The sequence below is a fragment of the Ursus americanus genome, chromosome 33, assembly GCF_024610735.1.
Source record: "Ursus americanus isolate L20-20 chromosome 33, mUrsAme1.1.p, whole genome shotgun sequence".
NCBI classification, from domain to species: domain Eukaryota; kingdom Metazoa; phylum Chordata; class Mammalia; order Carnivora; family Ursidae; genus Ursus; species Ursus americanus.
In genome coordinates, this window is record NC_142159.1 from 3,037,957 (window position 1) to 3,051,527 (window position 13,571).

The window sequence follows — 13,571 nt, forward strand, 5'->3', positions numbered from 1 at the left end:
GGAAAATGAGGCCTGAGATGGGGCTGGGGGGGGTAGCAATGTAGAGGTCAGCTCATAGCCCCAACACCTTTGAAGCGAAGCTGGCATTTTCAAACTTGTTTTTCTTTCATTGAAATCCAACCCAGAATATCAGTAATTAAAATATGCAGCATTTAGTTGCCATAAAAAGACTTCCTAAAAAACAATGACGCTGCTTCTATGGCTAACATAATTTGACCCCAGAGGCTATGGATGACACTTGAAGTTTGACATTAGCCTCAGCGTTCAATACATTTCCATATTTTGTTTTAGCTGCACAATAACAGGAAAATTATAAGTCATAAAAAAATACGCTTTAGTAAATCCAGTCCGTTTTCCCCACACCTGAATTTCAAAAAATAAAACAAATGTTGGGTTGCATCCTTCTTTATTAGTGACACATTTGCAATAAGCTCCAATGACTGCACAGAAAGGACCGAAAAACTTTATTCCAAGATCCTCAGGGAGAAAAAAACAGCAACTTGTTAATACCTGAATGAGCTAGCAATATCCAGGCTGGCATATAGCACATTTGAGTATACCCATATGCTCCTTTGGTACTGTTTTAAAAATATAATTTATATACACACACACACACACTTAATTGAAATTAACTTAGAGGCTCAGATAACTCTAGAAATAGTTTCCATATATCCCTAGAGTTCCAGGAACTCCATTTAAAAATCTCAGGCCTAAGGAATCTCATTTTCAGGGAAGACAAGGTCACCTTTCCTATAATGTGCAATCATAGACCCTTGCTTTTCTTCTTCAAGGCGCTTATCACAATTTGTAGTTAAATAATGGTGTATGTTTGACGTGTTTCTTATCTCCGGTACTACTGGAAGGAAGGCTCTCTCTTTTTAACTAATATAGCACTAGCATCTAAAAGACTCGTGTATAGTAACTGCTCGTTGAAATAATTATTGAATGAATCAATGAATGAACGATGTGAGAATGGGGCATGGGAGCCTGAGCAGCATTGCTCAGGACCCCTATCTGCTGAGCTTAAGGACAGTGTCATTCATGCATCTTGGGTAGACTGAGGCTCATCCAAAAGATCCCCTTGTTCTTTCTAAGCAGTTCCCAGTAGCTAATCAAGGTCTCCTGGGCTCCTAGGTACAGACCTGCCAAGGTGATTCCTGGAGGTGGCTCTGTTTTCCAAAGCCCCATTGCGGGTAAGCATCTTAGCAGAGAAAAGCAGTGTAGCATGAGCTTGGAGCCAGACTGCCTAGCCTTGCACCTTGTCCATTCTGATATTAGTTGTGACCTTGAACAAAATACCTTGTGCCTCAGTTTTTTTCATCTACAAAATGGACACATTTCTGTGAAGTGCCCAGAACAGTGTCTGGCACGTAAAAGGTACCATATTGGACTTTGCTCTTATTACATTGGCTGGTTTGCTCTCTACCCACTGAGCCACGAGGTTAAGGGCCTCACCTCTACAGGCACTTCCTCCACTGCTGGCCCCTGTCTCATCTGTCCTGCCTCTCCATGCCTTGTAAGCTGGAGGGCACAGGATCCCTGACATTGAGCACGATAACCCTGCCCTGGGTCCCAGAGCCAACCTGCGGACAGACTAGAGGAACCCCCCACCCTGTTAGCCTCGGAGAGTGGTCCTTTGCCCATCACCCTTCTCCTTGTGCTGGCCTGCCGTCCTCCCTACCCGCATCCTCCCAGCTCTCTCTCTGCATGCCCTGCAGCCAACACCGTAGTCAGATGTCCACCTCCCCACTGAGAGTCCCCTGCTGGCAGCCTCTGCCTGGCTTCGTCCAGCTAGAAAGTGACTGAACTCAACCAAAAATGCTCAGTGAAAAGGTGAGGACACAGAACAAACGCCTGGAATCAGAACAGAGGTTTACGTGGGCATGATGACCCCAAAGGGCTAGGCTGGGTATTCTGTCCATTTTTTTCTAAAAGTCGCTAAAATAATATGTCAGCTCTTCAGTAGCACACTTGCGAGTCAGTGCGGGGACCTGCCCCAGCCAGCAGTGAGCCCGGGGCAGAAGTCCAGAGTCTTCTGAGGCACTTGCTCCAGCGGGAACTTAGAGTTCCATATGACGTGGAACTGCCAGGTAGTGGGTGAGTAAACCTGACACAGAAACATCTGGCTCCGGAAGTCCTGCCAGACTGGGCCATGTGACCAAAGCCACGCTCCTCTGCCCTCCCCCACGTGACTTGTTTGCTTAAAACCCTGGCTCGGTTGTTCTTCCCCCAAATCATCAGAGCCCTGGGGGCCTGTCCATTCTAGCCCAGATGTGACCTTCTAGCCACGTCTGTGCTATTTGCTCCCCCAGGCTCTGGGCTCCGGCCCTGCCTGTGGTCCTCCAGGTGCCACGCTTCCTCCCACCTCAGGGCTTTTGCACCTGCTGTTCTCTTTGTTTGTGAAGCCCCTTCCCTATCCCACCTCTGCCCTGCCATTTGTCTAGGTCCTCAGGGGAGCCCTCCCCAGGTCCCCAGACAAGGTCAGGTCTTCACCTCATGAAGCTCTGGACTTCTCCTTCACAACCGTGATCCATGGATGCGTGTGTGTGTGCGTGTGTGTGCACGTGTGTGTGCGTGTGTGTGTGCGCGCGTGTGTGTGTGTGTGCGTGTGATTATGTGATTATTGTCCATATCTCCTGCTAGATTACACGTCTTTTTGCCTCTTCACTGCTGTCCTAAAGAACCGTTGTTTTAATGACCGGGACCTTGCATACGCTGCTCTGCCTGTTTTTGAACTTTACATAAATAGAGTACCAGTGCGTAGCCTTGGGCAGTGTGTGGAATATACCAGTGAGATCCATCTCTGTTGTTGGATACAACCGGAATCTAGTCATTGTTATGTAGTAGTCTGTTATACGAAGACACCACAGTTTTTAAAACTCAAACGTATCATTGGACATTTGAGTGGTTTCCATTTGGGCCCAGAGAGTAGTGCTGCTATGAACATGCTCGTAGACGTTTCTGGTGCACAAACGTGCCCATTTTTTGGTGGGTAGACACACAGGAGTGGAAGTATGAGGTCACAGGATGACACGTGTTCAGCCGGACGGCTTTCCAGAGTCCTGGCACCAGCCCCCTCGGGCAGCGCGCGGCCGTGGGAACCATGCCACGCCATCACGAACACTTGGTAAAGTCAGTTTAGTTTCCAGTGGTGGTTCGTGTGGCGGGGATCTCCCTGCGGTTTTACTCCCTGGTGACCAGAGCTCTTGAGCGTCTTCTCATATGCTCAGAGATCATTTGAATCTTCTCTTTCCTGGAGTGATTTTTGAGCCTTTCAATCGCTTTTAAAATGGAGCTGCTTGTCATTTTCTTGTTGACTTGTAGAAGTCTTTTATATATGGTGGGTAGGAGTCCTTTGTGGGGCTTCCACATTGCATGTATCCGCTGCAAACAAGCTTGCCTTTTCACTGTCTTAGCAACATCTTTTGAGGAACAAAGTTCTTAACTTAAGTCTGATTTGTCAATATTTTCCATTACGGTTAATGCCTTCGTGTTCTATTTTTGTCTGTCCTCGAGCCATGAAGATTTTCTCCTATGTTCTAGAAGCTCTGTTGTTTTGTCTTTCATGGTTAGCTCTGTGATCTGCCTCGCGCTGATTTTCTCTGTATGGTGGCAAGCGGGGATTGAGGTTTATTTTTGGTGAGAAAAGTGAAGTGAAAACTTCTCAGGGGGGGCGCTTGGGTGGCACAGCGGTTGAGCGTCTGCCTTCGGCTCAGGGTGTGATCCCGGCATTATGGGATCAAGCCCCACATCAGGTTCCTCCGCTATGAGCCTGCTTCTTCCTCTCCCACTCCCCCTGCTTGTGTTCCCTCTCTCGCTGGCTGTCTCTATCTCTGCCAAATAAATAAATAAAATCTTAAAAAAAAAAAAAAAAAGAAAAGAAAACTTCCCAGGGGAGTTCGGAAGTGTCCACTGAAGCTATATGCATGCCTGCAAGGGAGTACCTGGCCACGTTATTGACCACAGCCAGATGTAACAGGAAATAAATTAAAGGTCCATCGACAGGAGAATGGACAGATTGGGGTATACTTAGACAACGGAATTTGAACTAGCAATAAAAAAAAAAAGAAAAAAATTCTTCCTACACAAAACATCATGGGTGAGCCTCGCAAGCATAATGTCAAGTGCTGGAACAGTGGTCGCCTCTGGGGGAGGGAAGAGTATGCAGCAGGTATTAACTAGAAAGGGGAAGAGAGAACCTTCTTAGGTGTTAGGAATGTTTTATACTTTGATCCACGTCGTAGTTACATGGATGCAGTTATATGTAAAATTTCATGGAAGCCTGGGCTTAAATTGATGCACTTTACTATATTGTGTTCAATCTCAATTTAAAAAAAAGTCTAAGAGTCTCCTCTCTGCCATCACTTTTCCTCAGTGTCCCTACGATAGACACGATACCTGAGACAGACCCCTGCTGGGTTCGAACCAGCGCTGTCTGGCCCTGGAGGCATTTCTGCAGTTGCATCGTGCTCCCCCGTAGGCACGCTCCATCCCTCGGGGAATCCCTTGTTCCCGTGATCTTTATTTTTTCTTTTGATCTTCAGTTTTTGAAAATGTATTCCTCTGAAGCCTCATTAGGACTCTTCCAGGGGATGACCTTGGGCTTAGTTCTAATTAACCCAACGAGAATGATCCATTCTGCCGTCACAGCTGGATCCAGTCACCTTGGGCCACGTGGGGGGAACGGGCGCAGTGCATGGAGACGGGCATGGCGTGCCCCGCCATCTCCACTCGAATTAGTCCTTCCCTCCACAGGAGGCCCAAGAGGCCTTTCCCCATTAAAAGGGACTTTCACTTATTGTCTTTATTTTTAAATGTTTTGTGAAAAATTAAAAGATGAGTGACTGCCAAACGGTGCCTGAGCCAGCAACCCAGAGAGTGCCTGGGTTTTCTTCCAAGCCTGACCGGAGCAGGCTTGGAATCGACCCAGCACTCCCCAGGCTCCTCTGCCTTCACTTATTCTCTGGGCTGCTCAATTCCTTTTAAGACACAAATTGATTGGGATAATTTTTGCTATAACTACAATTGCCATGGAAAGGGGGCGAGGGGGGCTGCATTCAGGCCGTGGACTCCTGCAACGACTGCGAACCATTGAGTTACTGTCAAATGACCAGAAAATGGATTCCAAATTGAAGCTACAAATAATGTAATTACTGCAGTGTGTGCTCAGGGCTGCCAGAACAAGAGTTGGCTGCTGCCCTGGAAACATCTGGAGATAAAGCTGCTGCTGTTGCTGCTGCTGTAACCCCAGCCCTGGTCCCTCAGGGGCAGCAGCATTCTTCCAGGCTGGAAGATCCTCAGAAGGTGAAAGGAACATGGAGGGGACAGGAAAAGGGATGAGGAGAGAGGCCAAAGAGAAGTAGGTGACGGGCAGAATTGATGCTTCCAGCCACCCAGCTGTAAAACGTAATCACTGCATCTCTGGCAGGATGAACCCCAGTATGGCCATCATCTTCCTGTCACCACCGCTGTCACCACTGTCAACACCAGTACACCATCACCACAATTACTATCATCACCATCAACAGCGGTATCACCTCCATTCTTCACATCATCACCACCACCATCATGGTCTCTACTGTCATCATCACCATCACTTGCCAGACAGCCAGTTTCATCATCACCCATCTCATCAGTGCCAACATCATTGCCATCATTCCTACTACCATCGTCACAGTCATGACATTGACATCATCATCACCAATCTCAACAGTGCCGACATCTTCGCCATCATTCCTACCACCATCATCACAGTCATGACATTGACATCATCATCACCAGTCTCATCAGTGCCAACATCATCGCCATCATTCCTACCACCATCGCCACAGTCATGACATTGACATCTTCATCATCACCAGTCTCATCAGTGCTGACATCATCGCCATCATTCCTACCACCATCATCACAGTCATGACATTGACATCATCATCACCAGTCTCATCAGTGCCAACATCATCGCCATCATTCCTACCACCATCATCACAGTCATGACATTGACATCTTCATCATCACCAGTCTCATCAGTGCTGACATCATCGCCATCATTCCTACCACCATCGCCACAGTCATGACATTGACATCTTCATCATCACCAGTCTCATCAGTGCCGACATCATCGCCATCATTCCTACCACCATCATCACAGTCATGACATTGACATCTTCATCATCACCAGTCTCATCAGTGCTGACATCATCGCCATCATTCCTACCACCATCGCCACAGTCATGACATTGACATCTTCATCATCACCAGTCTCATCGATGCCATCAAAATCGTTATCACCTCCATTCACACCCTTGCCAGCGTCACCACCCCTGTGATCATCCTCCTCCTCATCCTCATCACTGTCATGGTGCTGGGGTCTTCATCATCATCACCAGCTTCATCAACGCCAACATCATCATGCAGTTACTTCATCACTATCAAACTGTTAGTACCTCCTCTCTCATCATAGCTTATATCACCATCATTATTCCTACCATCATCATCACCAGGACTGTCACAGTATTGACATTTTATCATTGTCCATGCCATCGTCATCCCACCATTATGCCACAACATCAGCATTATCGGTTCCACCTTCATCCATGCCACACCCATGATCATCAACAATATGGTCTTCGCCCTCACAGCCATCACTGTGGTCACCTTCATCATTGTCTCCACAACGATGTCAAAATCAAAATTGCCTCCTTCAAGATTGCTCTTATAATCCTCCACAGAATCATAATGTGTGTTTGGCCCCCTCTCCCTTGCCTCAGCCAAACCAGATGCCTAGACCTTGGACCTGGGCAGGGGACCATGATCTAAGAGGTTGGGCTGGGTGAGGGTAAGGATGTAGGAAGTAGTTGCCTGCCTGCTTCCAGGAACATATCAAAGGGGGAAATCCAAAAGGCAGATTCTTGGAGGTGGTAGTGGGGGGAATGAAACATACTAGTCATCTGACCAAGTTGTCAATCAGAAGGTCCTAGAGGCAAAAGGAAAAAGGTAGAGAGAGGAGACGTAGGATGGAAACCAAGGACATCAGAGGACAGCTAGCAGGTTCAAAATAGGGTTAGGAGACAGAGTGTGAGAGAAACTTGGAGATTTTATAGAGGGCCCACAGCTTGAGGGGAGTGGGAGTGACCAGGCTTGGACAGCCGTCACTCACTGTTACTGTCTCCTTCGTGTTGTATCCAGCCTCCATGGCTACAAAATGACTCACATGTGGTCTCTTCCACATGGAGTACCTGCTCTCAGGGGGACAGGGTAGCCGGAAAGACCCTCAACACACCCAGGGAGCAGAGGAGCAGCATGAATGAGCAGCAAGTGGACAGGTCAGGGCCTGGCGTCCTTGGGGGCAAGGCGTCTAAAAAGAAACCTTCCCGAAATGGGACAATTTATTGACAATCCCAGGGTTCCTATTTTGGAAGCATTTGTTATCAGTGGGGTTGATCTCACGCAGAGCGCTGCTCGAGGCTTGTTGACTGTAGGGTGACAAGAGCGGGGAACAGCTCTTCCCTGACTGGGCTCCAGTCCTACAGGTCTGGGAGCACCAGGGAGGTGCCATGTGCCCCACCGTGCATCTTCTCCTGCACCTGGCATTGGCCACGAGGAATCCGGGTCACCCAGGAGATGCCCCCTATTTGGACCTGCTGCTTCCCATCCATGGCTGCCCTGTCCCGTGCTCCAGGTGGTTCCAGCAGACTCCTGATAATAACTAGCCCCCCGCCAAGAATGCTGTATCTTCTACCCGGGCCACAAGTGGCATGCTCTGGTGTTCTTGAGGGAAGTACAAATTTCAGGGGAAATGCCATCTCTAATTCCTCCTGGTCCCAGGAGGCAGTAAGGGAGGAGGGGGTGGACGTCCATGCAAAGGAGAAAATACCCTGAAGACCACCCATTCTGATCTACTAAAAACCACGCTACATATCTAGATCCATTGGTACCACCATTAGCCCAGGCCAGAGGGCCCCTTTCCCTGGGTCTGTGCTTTGGAGGGGCTGCTCTTGCCCTCCTCTGGTCAGCATCTTCTCCCAGGACAAAGGGTCAGTGGGACAAAGGGCACTTGCCTACCAGGAACCTGTGCCCTGCCATTCTAGTCTTTGGTCCAAGTATCTAGAACCCTGAATTTCCTACCCAGCTGGCCCTGAGCCCACCTCCAAGCCTGCACGAGCTTCTTCCCTGGGCTGTTCTCCAGAGGGAGAGCCATACTGCCAGGGCCGTACTCCTAGGCCCTTTCCAGGGGTGAGCAAAGGGCAGCTGTTTGCAGGGCTGTGGACAGAGCTTGGATATAGGAGTGGGGTGTCTATGTGGAAAGTACAGTCCTCCTTATGGTTCAGGGCAGAGCCAGCAGTAAAGGAAGGGGGGCAAGCTGGTGCCACCCCTCCCCACATCTCTGTGGATGGGAAGTCTCCATTCCCACCTGATTTTCCAGGTTGTCAGGAAAGTGCATTTGTCAGGGTAGGAGGAAAGGATGTTTTATATAACAGTCTGTTAGCTTGACTTACCAACACTTAAATGTTTAGCCACATAGTATGTGGGCTTCCATTTGTACTCTGGTCTGGGGCTCTGCGAATCTTAGGGGTGGCCTGAGCCCAGTAGGTCATTCCCAGAAGCCCTTGGGGCAGCCGGGACGCGTCTGAATCCACCGCGGATCGATGCTTAGATGCTGCGTCTTACCTCCTCCAACACGCGCCATACATTCACACGTGAGCACGTAGCTCATTCCTGTGGCCGTGGGAGGGTGAGTTTGCTGACACTGTATTGATAGATAAGTTAGGGCTCCTCTGGTTGAGGGGACAAAACACCAAATCCGAAGTGGCTTAAGCAAAAAGAGAATGTATTGGTTCATGTACCGATGGTCCAAGGTTGCACTTCCTGTCCTTTGGCTCTGCTCACCTGCATACTGACTTCCGTTCCCAGACAAGCACAGCACTCTCTTTGTGAGCACAGGGTGCCTACCGCACCTCCAGATCTTACCTCCCCCCGTGTCCCGTTGCAGAGGGACGGTGCTATCTTACCGATGGTGTGAGGTCTCATGGCTTCCCATTGGCTCTGACTGGTCACGTGACCATCCTCCAACCCAGTGACTGGGGCCTGGAGGCCAGGGTCTAAGGCTCACTCTCTAGCCCTCATGGCCTGGGAGTGGAAAAGGCAGGAGCCCAAAGGAAAATCAGAGACAACTGCCAGAAGAAAGGGCAAGAGCTTCCGGGGAGCCCTTTCCCTGACTGTCCCTGAAAGGTCCCACTTTAAGGATCTTTCAGGCACAATCCCTACGTGAGCCTATGCCTGCCGTTTGAGCCCCAGCTGCCCTGGGGCCCTTCATGTAAAGCCCTGCTGTGCCCATCGATGTTTGCCCTCCCCAGCAGCATCTGCCGTCTGACCTGCCTGAGCCCCTGGGCCTCCCCCAAGAATGCAGACTGTTTGAAGGCAGGGATTCAATACTCACGCACCCAGCAGAGGCTGGTGAAGCCCCCGCTCAGACCAAGTACTGCTTTAAGCACGTGTAGGTGCTATTCAGATACTGTTCATGGATGATACCGCACTAAGCAACCTAGACCACGCCCTTGCTGCCTTGCGCTGACATTCTAGTGGGAGGAGAAAGCCAACAAATGAACAAGACTTCTGGTGGTCATTTAATAAGTAAAGAAACAAAGCAGGGTATGGGGTTTTGGGAGCCTGGCTGCAAAGGGATTCTTATTACGGGTTGGGCAAGTGATGCTTCTTTAGTAAGACCACACGGATGCAGAGACCTGAGGGAAGGGAGGGAGGGAGTCGTGTAGATATCTGAGCAGAGAGCACTTCAGCCAGAAGGGGGCCCGCAAGTGCAAAGGCCCTGAGGCAGGATTATGCTTAGCGTGTTTGAGGAGCACCGTGGAAGCCAGTGGGGCTTGAACGCTGTGAGCAAGGGAGAAAAGGATGGGAGATGGCATCAGGAAAGTGGTGGTGGTGCTGAGGACAGGAGTGGGACAGGGGTGGGGAGGAACCGCAAGCAAGCAGGGCTTCATCCATCACCATAAGGACTTTGGCTTTTAGACCGAGTGAAACTGGAGCCTTTGGAGCACTAAGGAGTGATGTCACCGCCTGAGGTTGGGAGAGGTAAGAAGTAGGGAGGGTCCCCAAGGAAGCTGGGCCCGGCGAGGATGCTCCCACAGTAGTGCAGGCCGCAGATGGTGGCAGTGGCGACTCCGGAGTTCTGATTCCGGCACCTTCCATAGGTGATGCAGCAGGATGGGGATGTGGGATAGGAGAGAACGAGAGAGGTCGAGAGGAAGCCAGGGTTCGGGGCCTAAGGCATTGGGAAGGTGGAGCTGGTTTACCGAGGAGTGGGGGCTGGAGGAGGGGAGGGGGTTGCGTTTGGGACACGTGCGGTCTGAGATGTGTTCTGGACACACACGTGGCAGTGTCCGGCAAGAGGGGAGATGAGCACATTGGACTTCGGGGAACAGGCTGGGGCTGGAGGTTTCAGAGTCGCTGCAGGGAGGTGTTTCATCCTACCTATTTCTCGGCCTTCCCCCCACCGCCCAGGACAGGGCCGGGTCCAGAGCTGGGGTGCTCAGCACAGTGATGACAGCATTAGCAGTAAGCCCCATCTCTGTTTCACGGGCAGTGCTGAGGGTCTTGTATGCGTGATCTCGCTTGGCCTTCCCGTGAGGCAGGGCGATTCCAGCCCCAGCTTTCAGAGGAGGAAGCTGACACTCAGAAGGAGCCTCAGTCGTCTGCCCTCAGAAGGTTCCGGTTGCTGTTTTCCCCCCACTGTGTTTATGGGGATCACCAAAATCACTACACCTCCACGCGCACTGCCTCCAGCTGCCTGTCGAGGCCCAGCACTGACCCCCGCACCTCCCTCCACCCCTCCCTCCGTTGCAGCCTGTGATCAGCTGGCACTGGGCGTGGTGGCGATCTTCGGGCCGTCCCAGGGCTCCTGCACCAATGCCGTCCAGTCCATCTGCAATGCCCTGGAGGTGCCCCACATCCAGCTGCGCTGGAAACACCACCCGCTGGACAACAAGGACACCTTCTACGTGAACCTGTACCCCGACTACGCCTCCCTCAGCCACGCCATCCTCGACCTGGTCCAGTACCTCAAGTGGCGATCGGCCACCGTGGTCTATGACGACAGTACAGGTAGGTAGCCAGGCCTGGCCGGGCTGAGGGCGGGGGGTGAGGGAGGTACAGCCCCAGGATCTGCTCGCCCAGCTCAGCTGCCCCGGGGGAGGGTCCACACTCGCCCCCGAGCCTACCAGGACTTCCGGACACTCACCCCTGCACACCCCCACAGCCCCAGGCACACCAGCCACACTCACCCCTCACTCAGCCGCAGCCCGCCTCACACCTTCCCCACACTCCCACCTCCGCCCCCCGGTAGGATGCTCATGTCTGCACTCAGCGGACACCCAGTGCCTGCACTCACCCCTGCACAGCCATGCCCACACCGGCCTGCTCTCTTAGACTCCCATTCCCATCTGCAGCAAATGCGGGCTGGCTACGAGCACAGGCCCTGAACACACGGCAGGGACGTGTGCTGGCTCTGACACTTACTAGCTGAATAGCACAGAGCTGTTTCCGCTCTTCCTCTTTCTTTCCAAAGATCCGAGTCCCGAGACATTTCTTAGCCTGGCTGCTTGAGAGAGAGTGACCTTGGCAAGTCACTTAACCCATCTGGGCCTTCTCTGCCCACGTGTCAAGTCAAGAGCTAGAGCCTCCAGCCTGGAAAGAGCCCTCCAGCTCTCTGCAGCCTGTGATTCTATGGCAGCTCTTGATTACCTCCTAATGGGGAGTGGGAATCCTAGGGAGAGAATCCCTCAGAAAAGGTGTCTGTTTAACTCAGGTTTCTACAAGCGTCTATTGAGTTCCTGCTATGCCCAAAGTACCAGACAGGAGATCCTGGAGGGCAGGGGCCCCCACTCCCGCTCAGTGCCCCAGCATGAGGTGTCTGCCATGGAGGGGTACGAGTACCCAGCTCCAGGTCCCTGCCAGCGTTCTGGCAGCCCTGTTCGATGGTCTGCCTCAGCGCACCGCTAGAAGGGACTGTGTGGCTTTGAGACCACGTCCTTGTCCACACCATGAGCCTCACGTGCCTCCAGGATTTAGCACAGGGCCCTGGTACAACAGAGATGTTTTTAAATGCTTGTTGAACTGGACTGAACTGAATCGAATTAAAAATTGAGATGAAATCAATTGTAATTGAATATTGCAGGAAGAGAGTCCTGGGTGCTGGTAAGGGTGAAGAATGAGGATGTGGCAATCCCATCGTTTTTGGAGGAGTGAATCCTATCATAGGGGCATAAGTGCCCGCCCAGAGGTCACTGGTCATTCCAGGCCATCAGAGCTAAGAATCAAGCCATGGGTGGATACCGTCAGCAGCAAGGCACTTGGGGAGAGGAAGCCCGGCGGGCTTGCCTAATCTGGGCTGACTTACCAGAGGAAGAGAGACATGAACGGGCCTCAAGGGTGGACAGACAGAGAGAGCAGGTGTGAGGGCATCACCGGCGGCGGGGACAGCGTGCACAAAAACTGAGGAGGCGGGATTGTATGTGGCAGCCTCCTCGAGAACACAGCCTGCCAGGGGGGAGAAGATTCAAGTTCGGAAGGTGGGAGGAAAAGGTCAGATAAGCAGAGCGTTTCAGGCTGTGCGAGGGCTCCGCTGTCTGGCTTCACAGTTCACACGTGATCTTGGAAGCAGCCAAGGCCCATTGAGTGTGGTTGAGCAAAGAAGTAAACAATGAAAGCAGAGTTTCAGAAGGTGTCTGTGACCGCATCGTGCGGGGCGGATGGCAGGGCGAGCCTGGAGCCGGAAGACACGTGGGGGTGGCTGCCTTGATGCAGACAGGGACAAAGGAGGCCTGAATTTGAGGGGCTGCCTGGAAGAGAACTTGGGGCCAGGATGGAAGGGAAGAACTGGACGTGAACAGGGTGATGCTGAGAGTGCGTAGCTGGACACGGAGCGGTCAGAAGAGACACTGGCGCGGACCACAGCCCCCCAGAGGTCCTGGGGCCTCTGGACTGGAGGGGGTGGGGGCAGAGGCTTTGCAGAGGATGGCTGCCGTGCCGGTGAGGCTGCTCAGAGCTGATGCTAACGTCTGGAGCTCCCTCTCCTCCATGCCTTTGCTCTGACGATAGGAGCGAGTCCCTGGACTATCAGCTCGGATGGCCTGGAATGCCCAGCCGCCTCTGGGTGGGCATGTGCTCTCCTCCAGCATGATTGACTTCTCAGCAGAGAGGGGATCCCATCTTCATTTCTTCACCCTTACCAGTGCCCATAATCCCCTTTCTTCCAGGATTTAATTAGCGTTTAATTCAACTTGATTTTCCATTCGGTTCAATTCAGTTTAATAAACATTTAAAAACACAGGGGAGTCCGGGATGGAGCGGGTTTGGTCAAGAACACGTTGGGTCCTGGGGATTCAGGGTTGGATTCAGTCAAATAGTAAGATGACTTTGATGAGGACTGGTGGGTGGTAAGAGGTGTACTCCCAGAGTCAGGGTATTGCAAAGGGACGACGTGCGAGTCATCAAGCCCCCCGGCGCTGGAAGCACTCCTTAGCAGGCTTTGGCTGCGTTTGCTTGGGGTGCCGTGTGCA

General features: G+C 51.7%; 1 protein-coding gene across 1 annotated transcript in view; it reads left to right on the top strand.

Moving 5' to 3' along the window:
- Nucleotides 1-13,571, top strand: part of GRIK3 (glutamate ionotropic receptor kainate type subunit 3) — a 215,944-nt gene that overhangs the window by 128,228 nt on the left and 74,145 nt on the right. The window contains exon 3 of the mRNA XM_087858285.1: nucleotides 10,858-11,115. Coding sequence (XP_087714411.1) covers nucleotides 10,858-11,115 — 258 coding nt within the window. The remainder of the gene's footprint in view (nucleotides 1-10,857; nucleotides 11,116-13,571) is intronic.